An 18,023-nucleotide genomic window follows, 5' to 3' on the forward strand; every position below is an offset into this window, starting at 1 on the left:
GTCATCCGCATAGAGGGATATGCCTATCTGTCTCTGGTTGCAGTTAAAGGCGCTGTCCTTATGCAACTGCCGGATCCTGCAAGCCAGGGGTTCGATAGCTAGGGCAAAGAGCAGGGGCGACAATGGGCAGCCCTGCCGAGTCCCTCTCGTGATTGGGATCTGCGACGACAACACTCCGTTGATGATGACCCTAGCAACTGGAGAGGTGTAAAGCAATGTCACCCAGGCAATGAAGATCCGGGGGAAGCCCATCCTGCCTAGAATGGCCAGGAGATAGTCCCATTCCACCGAATCGAACGCCTTGGTGGCGTCCAGAAACACAGCAGCGACCGGCAGGTCCGGCGAGATGGTAGGTATGAGGGAGAACAGGGTGTGGAGGTTATGGGACGTAGCTCTACCCGGAACAAATCCAGCCTGATCCGGCAGCACCAGGGTAGTCATAAGTAGGGATAACCTAGTGGCGAGCACTTTCGCAAGAATCTTTGCGTCGCAATTTAGTAGCGATAAGGGCCTATAGGCATCGGTATCCTTCGGGTCTTTCCCCGGCTTAAGCAGCGAAGTGATTGCCACCTCCCTCATAGAGCCCGGTAGTATCCCCTCCTCCAGCGACTCCTCGAACACCTCCTTCAGCACTGGTGCCATTATGTCTATATAACATTTATAAAATTCGGCCGGCAAGCCGTCCAGTCCCGCGGCTTTACCGTTACTGAGTGACATGATCGCATCTCGGATTTCATCAATCTCGAAAGGACACCCCAGGAAAGCCCTATCACTATCACTCAGCCAACATAATGCAATGTCGTCGAGGAACCCACTGAGGTCAACCTCTCCAGTCTGCTGCGTGGTATACAGCCGCTTATAATGCTGCAGAAAGGTGTCCTGTATCCCCCTAGTGTCCTGATAAGTCCTGCCTTCGCCATCAGTGATTTCCAGTATGTGCGTGGCAAATCGCTGGTGTCTAGTGAGCGCTGCTAAAACTTTTCCCGGCCTATCTCCTTCGCAATAGCGTCGAGCCGTCCAGTACTTACCACGGAATTTGGCTTCCCTGGCCGCCTCCTCCTCAAATTCGGATAACTTGGTTCTGAATGCTATCGCTAGGTCAGGGCAAGGGTTACCGACCATCTCCGCCTCTAACGCTTTAAGTTCCGATTCAATACCCGTCAACGTGCGCACTATTGCCCGTAACACGCCACAGCTTTTAGAGATTGTGACTCCGCGCACGGTGACCTTAAAAGCCTCCCAGATCGTCTCAGCCTTAGCAACAGAACCCTTGTTCCTAGGGAAGAAGGCCTCGATTTCCTCTCCGAGTTCTTGTTTGAATACCGGGTCAAGGAGGGCCGAGGGGAATAGCCGCCACGGTGGGCGTATTCTCGCATATCCAGGCAATTCCAGGACGGTCAGCACAGGGCAGTGATCCGAATATGTTCGAGGTAGGTGCCGCACCTTGGCGACGCCAACAGCCAGGCCACGTGAGATGAAGCAGTAATCAATCCTGGCCCATGAGCGTGCATGCGTGGTGAAGTGGGTGCCCTCCCTAGCCCCAGGATGTAAGTGCCTCCAGCTGTCCAACAATCCCGCTTCCTCCAGTATGCCCGCAACGCCTCCCCGGCTTTCGTATTGTACTGTCCGCTACCGTCTGACCTGTCCGCCCCCGGGTACAAGGAGAGATTAAAGTCCCCCCCCCCAGATCACATGTGCGGCCTCGACCTCAAGTGCATGTCCCCATAGTGTTAAGAAGAACCCAGGCGTGTCAATGTTGGGTGCGTAACAGTTGATGAGCATAACAACATCAGTGCCCAGTCTCCCCCAGAGGATCACATATCTCCCCTCGCTATCCGTCCGAACACCCAGTTTTTGGAACGCTAGTCGTTTATTAATCAAAATGGCAGTGCCCCTGGAATAGGTGGAATAGGAGGAGAACTCCCACACGGTCGCCCATCTGTCTGCAAAGCGAGGGATGCAACGTGGATTAAGGTGAGTCTCCTGGAGTAGAGCTATTTGCACCTGGTGTCTATCTAAGTATCCCAGCACATTCCTACATTTCCGCGGATTATTAAGGCCTCTGACATTCCAGGATATTATAGACACAGTATTTAAAGCATGATCACCCGTGCTCATCATCACATCCCTGTACCCAATGAGTGCAAAGAGTCCCAGCACCCTGTGGTGCCACATCCTGTACCAAAAACCACCGCGTATAGCATCGTCGGGTGTCTAGATCAGTTATACTGCCACAACCCGCACATCCATTCCCAACACACATGCCATGACTACCAACCGCACAGTCATTCATACTCCCAACAATCCCCCCCCTAACAATTGAACATTCCCCCTCACTCCATTCACAGTAACAGAAACCCCACTCCCCGAGCCCTCCCCCAACCCACTGAAGCAACCCAAACTTGCCAGAATTGCAATTCCTCCCCCCCTCCCAAACCCCGTACTCAATAACCACAGCAAAACCAAGTGGGGAATCCCCTTCTGGGGGCATCAGAGGTACACGTCTACTCACCCCAACACTCCCCTCCCCTCCCACATATATCATATGGGGAAGACAGAGAAGAAGGGGTGGTGCCTGGCCTAAAGTAGTCCTGTAGATGTAAGCCTCTAAGAAAAACCAACAGCATCGGACCCACAGCCCTCTAATTGTAGAAAACAATAATAATTTCAGTTCCATTCCCAACTGCCACCCGCCCAGTCACCTGCATCAATATCAGTGCGTGCGTCCCAGGCGCTAGTCAATCAAAGGAGCAGTGCGCGCCAGCTGGGCCCGTAGTCTGCTGGGGGTCCATGGTGCAGTAAGGCAGGTACAACAAGCAAGCGATGAGGGAGCATGCCGCCACAGAGCAGCCAGGGCGGGGACTCCGATGTCACCGCCAGCAGCAGCCAGCCCCTACTCCAGCAGTGCGACAGGGTGCGAGTGGCAGAAAACTCACGAGGGCGCCGTTATGAGTCATTCATCTTGTTCAGCAGGATTCCCTCCCGCTTCGTCCGCACCCTCGTTACGCCTGTCTCTCCTCTCAGTGCGAAGCCCTTTAACATAATCCTCAGCGTGCTGTGGGTTCGTGAAGAAGTGCTGTTTGCCCTGATGGGTCACCCGGAGCCGGGCCGGATAAAGAAGGGCGTAGTCGATCTGCATATCCCTCAATTTCTTTTTCACTTCAAGGAACTTTTTCCTCTGGTCCTGTACCATGGGCGTGAAGTCCGGATAGAGTGAAAACTGTACACCATCACAGGATAAATTCCGATGCGTGCGGGCAGCTCTAAGGGCAACGTCCCTGTCGCGGTAGTTAAGTAACCGGGCGATGATAGGCCGCGGCGGCGCCCCTGGCTTGGGGACCGGGGCCAGTGAGCGGTGCGCTCTCTCTACTATGAATTGACTCGAGAAGGCCTCCTTGCCCACAGCCGTTTGCAGTATGTGCTCAACATAGTCCTCCATGCGTCCAGTGTTGGTGGACTCCGGAACCCCCGTGACGCGGATGTTATTGCGTCTACTTCTCGCCTCCAATTCCTCATTCTTCGCCGCTATCACTCTGAGGATGTTGTCCATGCGAGTAAGGCGTGTGTCTTGCGTCGCGGCAGTGTGTTCGGCCGTGGAAATGCGTCGCTCCGCCTCGGAGAGCCGCTCTTCATGCACCTCCACTTTTTGTACCACGCCGTCCATCCTGGAAGACAGCCGATCAACCTTGTCCACAACCGTTGCGAATCCCTGACGCATCTCCTCAATGATCAGGCGCAGTTCTGGTGTTATGACCGCAGGAGGGACCTCGGTGCTTGGCTGTCCCGTGGAGCTCCCGGCGCCCGTTGCGCCGCGAGTTGGTTTCTTCGAGGCTGCAGGTTCGAAGGACAGTTTGGGTTGCTTGGCATCGTTCTTGCCCATGGTGCCCAATCCGCTGGCACCCAGTGGCTGGAATGAGTGGTCGGCCCGCCAGGCCCCACGAGCAGAGCCCGCGCGCAGGTCGTTCCGTATATAGCGCCCCAGGGGCAACCGTGTCAGAGTCTTGTCAGCGGGGTAAACACAGCTCCCACCAGACCTGAGAGCCGACCAGCCCCCAGCACATCAGCCTCCGACAGCAACAGGAGCACCTCGGGCAGGATAGGGCAGTGGAGGGCGAGATCAGAGGGCTTACGCCCCAGCCGCAGCCGCCGGCGGGGCCACGCACTTAGTGGCACAAGAGCGCCGACGGTACCCGCTGCCGCCTTGCGTGAGTGCAGTGTTAGTCCCCGCTGGGCCTGGAAGGAGTCCTCAGTGGTAAAGGATTGCGCCCCTGGGGGTGTCCCCCGCAGCCTCCGACGGGATCAGGGGCCCGGCCAACCGCCGTGCACAGGTGCAGCGATATGCCCAACCGGGTCCGGGTGAAGTCCTCCAGGCGGAGGGTTGCGTCCTTGGGGATGGCCGCCGCGGCCTCCGCCGGGTTCAGGGTGCAGACACCCGGCCTTTCGCCGCCGCTGCAGGGGAGGTGGCGCGGTGCTCAGCCCTACCCCCCAGTGCCGCCTTCTCAGGGGGGGGGCGAGACTCACCTCCGCCAGTCCACGGCACTCGTCCAGCAGGTTTCCCGCAGTTCCGGCCGGGTTGCGCGATGATGAGGCCTAGCCGCCTCGTGTAAAGCCACGGCCTCAGGTGTCACAGCTCCCGGTCCCGGCCAGCGGCCCTCCACAGCAGCGACCCTCGGGGCACTCTCAAGGCGCCGTAACTCAGGCTCTGGGCGTCGGATCTCCCCCAGATTTGGACCGGCGCCGCATCACAGGTGCATCCAGCAGCGGTGCGAATTTCAGGCATCCATCTGCAGGGGAAGTGGATGAAAGCAGGATAATGCTGGCCAGGCAGCCAGAGCCTCACAGAGGTGCGGCCATTAGCTAGTGCGCCCTCTAGCGCCCCCCATATCTGTTATTTTTACTGGTAAATTGTGTGCAATTGGTTGAAAACTAATAAACAAACACTAAAACTAAAAGTCAGAAGTCCTTTGTTTTTATTTATAAAGTTTTATATAGCGTGAACAATATCCCATAGGATATCCCTCACATTATCACTCAGCACCACCACATTATCACTCAGCACCACCACAGCACCACTCTGCACCACCACAGCATCATTCAGCACCACCACAGCACCACTCAGCACCACCACAGCACCACCACATTATCACTCAGCACCAACACAGCACCACTCAGCACCAACACAGCACCACTCAGCACCACCACAGCACCACTCAGCACCACTCAGCACCACCACAGCACCACCACAGCACCACTCAGCATCACTACAGCACCACTCCGCACCACCACAGCACCACTCAGCACCACTACAGCATCATTCAGCGCAACCACAGCATCACTCAGCGCAACCACAGCATCACTCAGCACAACCACAGTATCACTCAGCGTAACCACAGCATCACTCAGCACAACCACAGTATCACTCAGCGCAACTACAGCATCACTCAGCGCAACCACAGCATCACTGGTTCAAATATGTTCTCTCAATGTTTCAAGCTTTATTACAAATGCCACAAAAAGATGTTAATATTTCACTTCTGTTCTTGGATTTTCATCACAATAAAATAAACTGAACATAATCTTCCCAAAAGTTATTTACAAAAGTTTAAGCTATTGCCATTATAAATTACAATCACTTTTATTTAAGTATTAATTGTTTAAAAAAATTAAAAGCCATTGTTATTTGTAATATCAATACATCTAAATCCCGTAAATACAAAACATGTTGCATTACAAATGCTATAGGTGTCACATTTGCGAAAGTTATAACTATTGGCATTGTAAATGACAAAGCTATTAATTCAGCTAATTTCAAAAACCATACATAAATACAAAAATTGTCATTTACAAGACCAATAGCTCAAACTTTCCTAATGCGAGACCCATTGCATTGCAAATGCTTGTTTTTAAGGTACGCCCCCTTCACTGTCCGTAGGACTTTTGAACTTGTTTTTAAGAAAAGTTGGTCTTGTACAAAGAGACAAAAGAGCGACAGTGACGTCATCGGACTGCGACGAATGTAGTTTTACACGTCTGTTTTTGCTGTCACCTGGACTTTTGATTGTCGCCTCTCTCAGTATACTTGGCAATGTCCTCACCCCTCACCTCTGCCCCTGCCCAGGCATGGGAGCGCGTGCTGCCCTGTTTCCGGGGCTCCTTAGTGTTTCTGGACACTGCAAGCGCCGAGAGCCTGCACTGGAGCGTCGGAGACGTCGGGGCTCTGCTGCGGGCAGGTGCACTCGCCGTTCGCGGGCTCACCGGACCGGTGGGAGACCCTGGACAATCCAGAGCTGTGCTAGTCCTGGACGGACCGCCTCGGGGCTCCGGACTGGACGCGCTGCGGGATCTTGTGCTGGGCAGCTGCTTCCAGCATTGCCATGTGCTCCTCGTCTCCCCAGCTTCCCCCGAGGAGAGAGCGCGCCTGGAGGAACAGATCCGCAGATGGATGGGAGATGACACCGGCGTGGTTGAGGTGAGGCACGTGCCTCTGTCCTGGGCCCCTCTGGCTCCCTACTTGATTCTCGCCCCTGCTCTAGCCACTCTCTTCCCACCGCTCCCCGCGGATTTTCAGCGCCTGTCCGGCCGACCCCGGGCCGACAGAAAGAGACCGCTGCCCCCGGCAGCAGAGACTGAGTTGCCGGCTGCTCTGCAAGCACAGATACGTGGCCTGGCCCGTGAAATGGCCAGCCTCTTGGAGGAACTGGGGGTTCGTGAGGAGTGCTTCGCTATGGGCGCAGTCAGCCGGCTCGTAGCCGGGGAACTGGCTGGAGACCCGCAGGGCAAGAATAGGAGGAAGACTGCGCCACACAGATGCTCCTTGTTGCTGATCGATCGAAGCTTGGACTTGACAGGTAAAGAAACATAATCTAGTGTATTGTAATACCGCGCTCCATAACTCCTACGCCATAAAATGTCACGCGTTTCTACTTGATACTCTTTTCTGTGCTTTACACCTAGATAAGCGATTTGTCTAATTACTTATTGTGTAATGTGTTTACGGTTCTACGATATCAGTTGCCCGTATATTCAGAGAGACAATGTGAATACTGGCAGTGGCACCATAGATAAGAAGAGAAACTAAAACATTAGTCAAAACAGTTGTTTACGTCTAGACACACTTGAGTACAATAAACGTAATTGCCTAGGCCCCCTACTCTAGTCTTATAACCAGTTACAATATTTAATAGCGGATATTGCCAACGGGGCGTGTTGGTGTTGATGTAGGTCTAACCTCAAAGATAGCAGAAGAAATATGATATAAAGTGCTACACCCCAGCCCACTATGTATTAAATGTGAAGTGAGTCCAACTGTTTACAGAGCATAATTGTGAGAAGTTGGCCTGGTATATGATGCTCACTTGTACCCTGTACCATGCCAAGCAACACTTATGATGATTGGTTGTAAGTCAACCTTATAGACCAGTTATCCTAGTGGTAACGTGGACAAAGCAGTCTTAGGCTAAACTCTGAAAGGCATGTGAAGCCAGCTGTATTACCATACACAATTACCTTGAATACCAAATGAAAGGACACCACACAGATATATATTCAAAATATATATATATTCAATGAAAAAACCATAGGTTATAGGCCATATATAGTTAGGAATTAGCATTTACAAAACCTTATTTTACTCGCATAAAACCATTGAAATTCCATATATAGTTAGAAGCGCTAACTATATATCGCGCACCCGCAATCCACTGCTGATGATGTCACATATTACATCATTCATGACATGGTCAGTGACATCACTGATGACATCACTGATGACATCTCAAATGACATCACTGATGACAACTCAAATGATTGTATGTGTCTGTAAAGTTTAAATATGTTTCACATATTGAAGAATGAGTGGATGTATAAGTGTCTGGATGAAGAATTTAGTAGGTGCATGACTGACTGTATGAGTGAGTGATTAAATGTGTCTCACTGAGTGCATGGGTTAGTGACTAAACTGTCTTAATTTGTGCATCAGTATGTTTGTTGTTGTGTAAGCTGCTGCATGTGTTGATCAGTAGCTATAAGAGTGGCCATATGGGTTATTGATTGGTTGCCCAAGTATTTGAATGGGAGGCTGAGTGTGTGTGTGGGTGGCTGGGAGGTGCGTGACTCTGTACATAGATGTGTAAGCAGTTGATTCACTAGGAGTATGAGTTCAAGAGTGCATGTGGAAACAGCTATATGGGCGGTTGACTATGCATGGGTGTTTTGGTGAGTGAATGGATTTCTCATTGCTACATGAGCAAGTAAGTACGTATGTAAAACACAATACATGTGAGAGTTGAGATATATAAATAACTGAACATAAGAGCCAGTGAATGTGTGAGTGGCTGTATCGATCACTGTGAGCTTGTATCAGGGATTATATAAGAGAGTAAATATGTGTTATTATATGTTTGAATAAGTAAGATGTGTATAACTGTATAGTTGAGGAAATGGAGGTGTGATTGATTCTTTGCATGACTGACTAGGTGTGTGAGTAACTCCATGGATGACTGACAGTCTGTGAGTGTCTGTTTATACTGAGTGTATGTAAGGTTATATTAGAGTCTGAAGAGGTTCATTGTATTATCACATGAGTGATGTGATCAGTGATGACAAATGAGATGTCATCAGTGATGTCATTTGAGTTGTCATCAGTGATGTCATTAGTGATGTCATTTGAGATGTCATCATTGATCTCATTTGAGTTGTCATCAGTGATGTCATTTGAGATGTCATCAGTGATGTCATCAGTGATGTCACTGACCATGTCATGAATGATGTAATATGTGACATCATCAGCAGTGGATTGCGGGTGCGCGATATATAGTTAGCGCTTCTAACTATATATGGAATTTCAATGGTTTTATGCGAGTAAAATAAGGTTTTGTAAATGCTAATTCCTAACTATATATGGCCTATAACCTATGGTTTTTTCATTGAATTTTCAAGGTTTTGTAAATGCAAATTCCTAACTATATATCCACTATAACCTATGGTTTTTTCTGTGAATTTCATTGGTTTTTTAATAGCAAATATGAAAAGCTTTAAAATGTCAAGTACGTGATAGATAAAAACATTTTCGTATTTATGCACGCTGATGTGCTTTGAACGCTGCACCCCCCCCCCCCTCCCCTCTTTTGCCTTAGTAGTACTCTCTCTTTGCAGATACTGAAGGGTAGTTAACGCAGGCCTTTACCCCCGTTGTAATCCGTCGTGCCTCCTTGTCTCTCCATTTGATTGATTGTTGTCCAAGCATTTACCGTTTTAGAATTGGTTCTCTTTGGATCATTCTCTATTTACAAACAAGCACAAAGTCGCAATACTCTGTTTAGTCTTTGCAGATAGTGAAAAATCGTGTAAAAAAATAAAAGTAATCGAGCAAAATCAGTAGGCCACTAATTGGATCTCTTTTTGACCTCGCTAAAATAGAAATATTAGGAACAACCCTTCTTGAGAAATACGAAAATAGTGAGATGAACTGAGCTCCACACCATGAGGGCTGCAAGACAGCTCGGCTCCATCACCCATCCCGCACAAAATAACGACAAACCCTATGCAAATATTAAAAATATAGACAACACACCAGCAAAGAAACAGGGTAAAACATTTTATTAAAAAACTATTTACATAACGTTGGTTTATAAGATGATGTCAGTAGTGGACCGATGTGTGAATAGATCGAAAACAGCACAAGGCTCCAAGATCCAGATAGCAAGCTCCTGGATGTTGGGTGCCATAGTTTAGAGTTCTGAATTTCAGCCTTTTTCAATGCCTGTGCTTTGTTGAATCAAAATGGCGGCTTGACACAAAGCTGACTCAAGCGTTGTTACTGATGCTATGCAGACCAAAACTGGTTTTCAGTTTGTACATTTTTCTAGATTTTTCAATCCAAGTTTGGTTGACTTTGTAGAACGATGGCTTCAGATTTTCAACATACGGTGTGGTGGCGCTGACTGGGAGGGGGCGCTTCGCTCCTGCCCCCTCCCCAAGTAAGATTTTCATACGTGAAAGTACGTTAATGGTTTTGGTCCCTGAGATGCTTCGATGTCACTACCATTCTCAAATAGCATAAGTTCTGGATGTTGGGTGCCATAGTTAAGAGTTCTGAGCAGTGCTTGTAACACTATCTGAAGCTTATTTCCACCTACTGCAGCTTCACTATTCTCAAAATAAGTGAGTGTCGTTTGTGGACCTGACTGCATTAGAAAACAATGTGATATGTTACCTTCCTAAACAGCTTGACGGAGGCCCCTGAGGGGCGGTGTGATGGCCATGGACTCGGAGAAGACGCTTGGCTCCGACACCCTCCCCAAGTCTTATAGCACTGGTGTAGCCTGAGATCGCCCCCGACATAGGCGGCCGGCTCCCGGGGTCCGGCGGAACTTTTTGCCTTTTGATGACTCTTCAATTCTGGACCTTGTCCCACAATCCGTTTGACCTGAAGACAAGCTGTAGTGGGGCGCCCCTTTATCGTTTTAGTTGCCATTCCGCCCGCTTTTGCTACACTGTGCCTCTTCCGCCATTCAGCTGTTTACCGCCCGCTCTTGCGACTACAGCGTCTCGCTCACCATGTAGTTGAGATGCGCCCGCTCTTGCGGTGCAGCGATAGGCGGCTGCCACAGGACTCTCAAAATGGCGGCCGGCTCTTCGGTTTTGGGCCTGGTCCACTAAAATGGCCCTGGGACACCTTAGAACTCGGACGCTTGTCTGCTAGGGCTTGGGTCCCATTCTCGAAAAGCGTCCCCTCAGCCGTGAAGATTCTACAAAAGTCTTGGGGGCCTCCGACTCCCGCAGGCTTCTGGTGGGGAGCGGCTGCCATGATTGCTCGTGGAATGGCCACGACGGAGCTACGAGATGGTAGTGGTCTCATGCTGACGCCAGCTTTAGTCTGAAACATCCAGAAACACTGTAGACTACCAATTCGATCAGTTCCGGTAGCGCCCCAACATGACCCGGAAGAGAAGAACTTGCCCTCCCCTCTTTGACTGATGGTTCTTGTTGCCTGTCCCCTCTGTTGTCATTTAACAGAACTTTTTGGACTGCTGAAAGGGGTTGTGTTCTGAACGCTGGTTGGTGGAGACATTTAGACTATATTCTTGACCTACGTTGTCGCGTAATGCGTTTTATGACACGCCGCGTTAGCGCACCCGGAAGTGATCCGAGGCGCGGCGCGCAGCGCGTAACGTAAGCATAACAGGTCATGTGACTTGTTAATAAAACTTTTCATTGGTTCATTTTACTTTTGTTAATTTAATGATGAAAAGCTTGGTCATACGACCTAAAAATTACGCTTTTTATTATTTTCGAACAATATTTTTTTTTCAAACATATGTTATAATATTCCAGGCTAATGTACTTTCCCGGAAAATTTACAACTGTCTTGCAAGTAAAATATATTCCTTTTTCGAGAAAAAGGGCGTTTCTTCCTTCCATGACGGAGCCGTTGAGTAAAAGAGATTCGGCCTGCTGTCTTAGTCGCCGATACGCCTGATTATCAGATTCTTATCGATCACTTTATGTTGCAGACATGAAAAACACAACTGCCCTTGACCATTTATCTTTACTGCGTTCCTACATATTATACCTTTTATCCGTCATGTAATTGGACTGCTTTATTTCACTTGCCTTTTACTGATTCGAAAACAGTCACTAAAAGTAAAAACTTTACAAATGAAAATACTACTACCGTGTTTTGTTTTAAAAACCTTTATTGTAAAAATGTCAGTATACAAATACGGGCCTACAACCACGTGGGCCGGCCACGGAGCAAACTGAAATCGTATATGATGAGGAGACATTTACACTGTAGAAGAACGTAACGAGCGGGCCATTAGGTGACAAGAACAAAGGTGTCTAACAGTTGCGGAATCGGTGGACGTACATTTTGTAATTAAAATACGACAGGGCCACTTACAATAACATTTTCTAGATATACATTTGCGGGCAAAGAGTTACGAGTCCCATTTATACCGGCGCCATTTTGGGCGAGGCCGGGCAGGTCCAAGATATAGTCAAAATGTCTCCACCAACCATCGGCCAGACCAGAACCCCTTTCGGCCCTTTATGCTACAAGATGGTGTCTTCCATTCAGAAAATATTGGTGGCAGCATTTTGAAAGGAAACAGAAACAGCCGTTCTCCTAGTGAGTTTCACATTGTTACATTTAGGAAAAATGTTGAAGAGTAGTATGTGGAAAATCTGAAGCCATTTTTCTACAAACTCTCAATCAGACTTGGATGGGAAAAAAAAACCTGAAGAATGTACAAACTGAAAACCAATTTTTGTCTGTATAGCACCAACAGTAACGCTTGAGTCAGCTTTGTGTCAAGCCGCCATTTTCATTCAATCAATAGCGTCCCCCTGCACACATTCAGGGACCTGGTCGTGTCTTCAGATGAAACGCATTGTAGGAAAAGAAGCAGAAAGGAAAAGGAAAAAAGTTCCGCCGGACCTAGTGAAGCTGCAGCAGGTGCAAATAAGCTTCAGACAGTCTTCAACTTACTCTGATTCTTATAATAAACTTCAGATAGTCTTACAAGCACTGCTCAGAACTCTCAACTGAGGCACTCAACATCCAGGACTTGCCATTCGGATCTTGGCGCCTTGTGCTGGTTCCGACCTATTCACACATCAGTCCACTACTGACATCACCTCATAAGCCAACGGGGCACCCCACGCCGACTTTCGGCGCAGCATTGTAGGATGGCCACACCAGTGCGGCAATTTGCTGGACACCACCTCGGTGCCATCCAGATCTCGGCGCGTTCATTCAATCAATAGCGTCCCCCTGCACACATTCAGGGACCTGGTCGTGTCTTCAGATGAAACGCATTGTAGGAAAAGAAGCAGAAAGGAAAAGGCAAAAAGTTCCGCCGGACCTAGTGAAGCTGCAGCAGGTGCAAATAAGCTTCAGACAGTCCTACAAGCACTGCTCAGAAATCTCAACTGAGGCACTCAACATCCAGGACTTGCCATTCGGATCTTGGCGCCTTGTGCTGGTTCCGACCTATTCACACATCAGTCCACTACTGACATCACCTCATAAGCCAACGGGGCACCCCACGCCGACTTTCGGCGCAGCATTGTAGGATGGCCACACCAGTGCAGCCACTTACTGGACACCACCTCGGTGCCATCCGGATCTCAGCGCGTTCGAGTCACTGTGCCGGAAGAGTGACCGGAACTCAGCTGAACACGCCGTCTTTCGGCGCAGCATTGTAGGATGGCCACACCAGTACGGCAATTTGCTGGACACCACCTCGGCGCCATCCGGATCTCGGCGCGTTCGAGTCACTGTACCGCAACAGTGACCGCAATTCAGCTGCACACGCCGTCTTTCGGCGCAGCATTGTAGGATGGCCACACCAGTGCGGCAATTTGCTGGACACCACCTCGGTGCCATCCGGATCTCGGCGCGTTCGAGTCACTGTACCGCAACAGTGACCGCAATTCAGCTGGACACGCCGTCTTTCGGCGCAGCATTGTAGGATGGCCACACCAGTGCGGCAATTTGCTGGACACCACCTCGGTACCATCCGGATCTCGGCCCGTTGTGCTGCCTTCGGCCTATTCGCACATCGGTCCGCTACTGACGCCGCCTCACGTGCCAACGGATTTTCTACGCTTTTTGTAGCCCTATGTCGCATAACAGGTCATGTGACTTGTTTATAAAACTTTTCATTGGTTCATTTTACTTTTGGTTTCCTAAAGATGGAAGGCTTGGTCATATGACCTAAAAATAACACTTTTCATTGGTTTAGAACATTTTTTTTTCCCAAACGATGAAAGCCCCACCTTGTTTCTGAATCATTCAGACTGAAGCTGGCGTCAGCATGAGAGCACCACCATCTCGTGGCTCCGTCGTGGTCATTCCGCGAGCAATCATGGCAGCCGCTCCCCACCGGAAGCCTGCGGGAGTCGGGGGCCCCCAAGACTTTTATACAATCTTCACGGCTGAGCGGACGCTTTTCGAGAATGGAGCCCAAGCCCTAGCAGGCAAGCGTCCGAGTTCCAAAGTGTCCCAGGGCCATTTCAGTGGACCAGGCCTAAAACCGAGGAGCTGTCCGCCATTTTAAGAGCCATGTGGCAGCCGCCTATCGCTGCACTGCAAGAGTGGGAGCAACTCAACAACATGGTGAGCGAGACGCTGTGGCCGCAAGAGCGAGCGCAACTCAGCTAGATGGCCGCCACCTGGGGAGGCCCGTTCACGCCGGCTCCCCCACGCCCCCCCCCGAGCCGCCGCACGCCAATTTTCGGAGCAGCATTGTAGGATACCAAAACCAGTGCGGCAGTTTACTGGACATCACCTGGGTGCCTGTCGTACATGTTGTGTCAGCCATGTGACACTGGACACAGACCGCTACTGACGAGGCCTCCCCCCGCACCACCCGGGACGCCCCACGCTGTTTTTCTGTGCTGCATTGTAGGATCCCTAAACCAGTGCGGCACCCAGGCGACATCACCTGGGTGCCGTCCAGAACTCTGCACGTTGTGCTGCCTTGGGACTATTCGCACAAAAGACCGCTTCTAACCATTGTTGCTTTTTGTGTTGAGAAATGTTTAAATGTTTTTAGTTTTTGTTCCGTTTGTTAAAGTTAGTAGTTAATAAAGTTTTATAACCTTACTTTGTTGGAGTGTTATCTATTTTTTTAAAAACGGGTGAATGGGGCCTTGAATCGGGTTATTGTCATGTGTGGGCTTTGGAAGTGTGCTGCTGCAGGATCGGACATTTCAAACTCAAATGCACGTTCTTTTTCTTACCTTTCCGAAGCATGGAGCGCAATAGCAGGCAGAGAAAGGGTGATGCACGTGTTGAACACTACCTGACCTGGCAAGTTGCTGGCAGTGCCCCCCCGCCCGCTCCTGAAAGAGGGCACACACACACCGCCGCCCCGAGTACTTCACAAATCTTTAAAAGACCATGCGCTTGTTCATGAGGCTTAAATGGTTTATCACCTCTTCTAGAACCCCTGCATCGACCCTCTGACGTTTCATGGAAAAATTACCATGTAACACAATACCAAGCCCTGTCAGCTGAAACCCCCAAGGAATCGTGGGGCATATTATCAAGGGGGTTTATCTCCGCTTTTTTGGCTTTAAAAACCATGAAAGCGGAGATAAAATTATTTCCCTATTATCAAGCTGTCGCTAACACCAGTTAGTGACAGCTAAAAGGAGATAGCGACCATCTTGGGCCCCGCTTTGCATGTCAGTGATACTTATCACTAATGACATGCAAAGTGGCGTGCCAAGATGTTAGCGACTGGAAACAGTCCCTAACATCGCTACCTTCTATTACCAACTTTTGGAGATATTCGCGCTAAGCGCGAATATCTCCAAAATCTAACACCTGCCCTGAGCAGTTCTTAGCCATGTTATCCAATGGGAGGTGGATAACATGGCTAAGAGCATTAGGTCGATAATACATGAATATCGCTGACTTTTCTGCGATAATAGCAAGGTTTATCTGCGATAAAAATCGCCGATGTGCGGCGATAATTTTTGTCTCTAAACAAGTTAGAGACAAAAATTATCGCTAGTTGTTCGTAATATGCCCCCGGGTTTTTGCTTGCAGAAATCGGGAGGCGGGAGACTAGCACTGAAATCAGTACTCACACGCCTGAATCAGGAGGATTGGCATGTCTGAATTCTCTACAGCTGGGGCCATAAACTACATCCGCAGGGTTAGGTGATAGCCTGGAACCAGCCTGGCATCTAAAATGGCTGCCGTGCACGACAAAATTGTGGCATTCGAAAAAAGGCAAGATGGCGCAGCCGCTGGAAGAGATGTATCAACATATATCTGCCTCCTCAGCCACCCTCAGGAAACATAGGGGATTAGGATATGTCTCCCGCACCCCCTTATACCTAGTACTTTAATTAACGAAGCACAAAATGGCGAATTCCCGTTTCGCTACCAGTTTGCGGCCCAGTTCGCGGCCCGTGAAGCGCTTCTACCGTGAAAAATCATTTTTTTTTTATTTTCCCCACGGGACCCTTTAATAACCCCAACAACATTCCTAGGGGGTCAAGAAGGGGATACCTTGCCCCCTTTCATTAAATTCCCCCTTAGTTTTTCACCTTTTCTTCTCTCTCGATCCTACCGAGAGACAAGATGGCGGCCGCTCCGGACTGTCACGCAGCAAAAAAAAAAAAAAAGCTCACGCACAGCCGCTGGAAGAGATGTATCAACATATATCAGCCTCCTCACCCACCCTCAGGAAACATAGGGGATTAGGATACGTCTCCCGCACCCACTTATAACTAGTAATTTAATTTACGAAGCACAAAATGGCGAATTCCCGTTTCGCTACCAGTTCGCGGCCGCGCTTCTACCGTGAAAAATCATTTTTTTTTTATTTTCCCCACGGGACCCTTTAATAACCCCAACAACATTCCTAGGGGGTCAAGAGGGGGATACCTTGCCCCCTTTCATTAAATTCCCCCTTCGTTTTCCACCTCTTCTTCTCTCTCGATCCTACCGAGAGACAAGATGGCGTCCGCTCCGGACTGTTTAGAATGTTGACAGACACCGGAGAGCCAATCAGCTTTCTGCGCGCAAAGTTCCGATAAGCGAAAAGTAAGCGGACCGGATCGCTGCCCAGAGCGCTGTTACAGATATATATCTTGGTTTGAACGTTAATTTCTCAAAAACTACTGGAGCACATATATTGAGACCTAGCAAAGGCACATCGGGCTAACAGTCCCTACAATTTTGCCAAGTTTCGTGCAAATCCATTCAGCCGTTCGAGCTAAAAGTGAGTCCAACCGCCCTATGGAAATTAACATGGGAAAAACGCGTTTTGGGACCCCCCTTTTTTCTCAGCCCCCCCTTGACGAAACCCCACCAAATTTTCAGGGGCTGCTCAGAAACAAAATGTGCCATTTTCCTGAAAATTTCAGCCGATTCCGTCCACAAACGCCAAAGTTATTAGACATAGAATTTTCAAAAGTCCCATAGGGAAAAAATTCTAACTATATATACCTACTGGCGATAGCCAGTAGGTAATATTTATTAACTACAAATATCCCCTGAACTCTTTATGAGCACAGAAGCACAAGCGTTAAACAAAACACAGTTTAAAATACACAAAAGTTGCACAATATGCATGAGCCCTAGGGGCCACCTAAACCATATACTAAGAAAGTGGTATAAGAGATACCAATCGGAGAGGAAACAGGCCTAGGGCCTTGGGAATCGCTGGAGCTGATCGGGACTAGCAGTGACTAAGTCAGGAAAGGCCTGTGGGTCTCGGGTGCAGTGTTTAAAGTGCACGCACTCACCAATGTTAAATCTATGGTGCGTAAAAGTTACAAAGTTAGTTAGTTCGGAACCTTCCGAGTGACCTAGAAAGCTGAAACTTAAGACACAGGCCCTAGAGGTGTGTACCAGTGTGGGAACACCAGCGTTGCTGTGTTACCTCACCCACAGGAAGCGGGTGCATAGGGTCGAAGTAGTGTCGGGTTTCGTCACGCAGGTCGATGGAGCTGAAGATGCTGCAGGCGGCTCGATGGGAAGAGTTCCGGTGGATCCAAGGGTGGATCTGAAGTTGTGAAGACCTGAAAGCAGAGGGGACAATGTTCAAAGTCACTAGCCAGTGACTACCGTGGAACCAGACTGGAACCAGGCGATGTCGGGTGCAAACAGGCGTTGAGGTGTAGCTTCTCTCTGCAGCCACGTGGACACCGGGGGGTCGAGGACGTCCAGGAGTCGGTCACGAGCTGTCCCACGTAGGCTTCTCGCTGTTGGCGGTGTCGGCAACTTGATCGGAGCAAACAGGCCTTGGCTAATGCAAGCCACGCAGGAATCGAAAAAGGCTTATCACTCGGACCAGCAAGGTCAGAGCGGGTGCTCCCTTTTACAGGAGCTAGGGCAAGTCTGGAGCAACCAGACCCGCAGTGTAGTTCTTCGGTTTCGTCGCCAAGATGGCCGCTGACCACGTGGCTAGTGGCCGGGATGGCGCGTCGAGTGGCACAATGCAAAAGGGCCCCACGCAGATCGTGGAGATGCTGGAGGGCTCTTCTTCGGTGCAAGG

The 18,023-nt window shown here is 49.5% G+C and overlaps 1 protein-coding gene across 1 annotated transcript in view; it reads left to right on the top strand.

Annotated features, from left to right (window-relative positions):
• Nucleotides 1–5,977: 5,977 nt before the first annotated feature.
• SCFD2 (sec1 family domain containing 2) overlaps nt 5,978–18,023 on the top strand; it is a 1,876,913-nt gene continuing 1,864,867 nt past the window's right edge. Inside the window, exon 1 of the mRNA XM_086962651.1 lies at nt 5,978–6,848. Within this exon, the coding sequence (XP_086818777.1) occupies nt 6,086–6,848 (763 nt within the window). The 5' untranslated portion in view covers nt 5,978–6,085. The remainder of the gene's footprint in view (nt 6,849–18,023) is intronic.

Source organism: Lissotriton vulgaris, chromosome 3_1 (assembly GCF_964263255.1).
Source record: "Lissotriton vulgaris chromosome 3_1, aLisVul1.2, whole genome shotgun sequence".
Taxonomy (NCBI): domain Eukaryota; kingdom Metazoa; phylum Chordata; class Amphibia; order Caudata; family Salamandridae; genus Lissotriton; species Lissotriton vulgaris.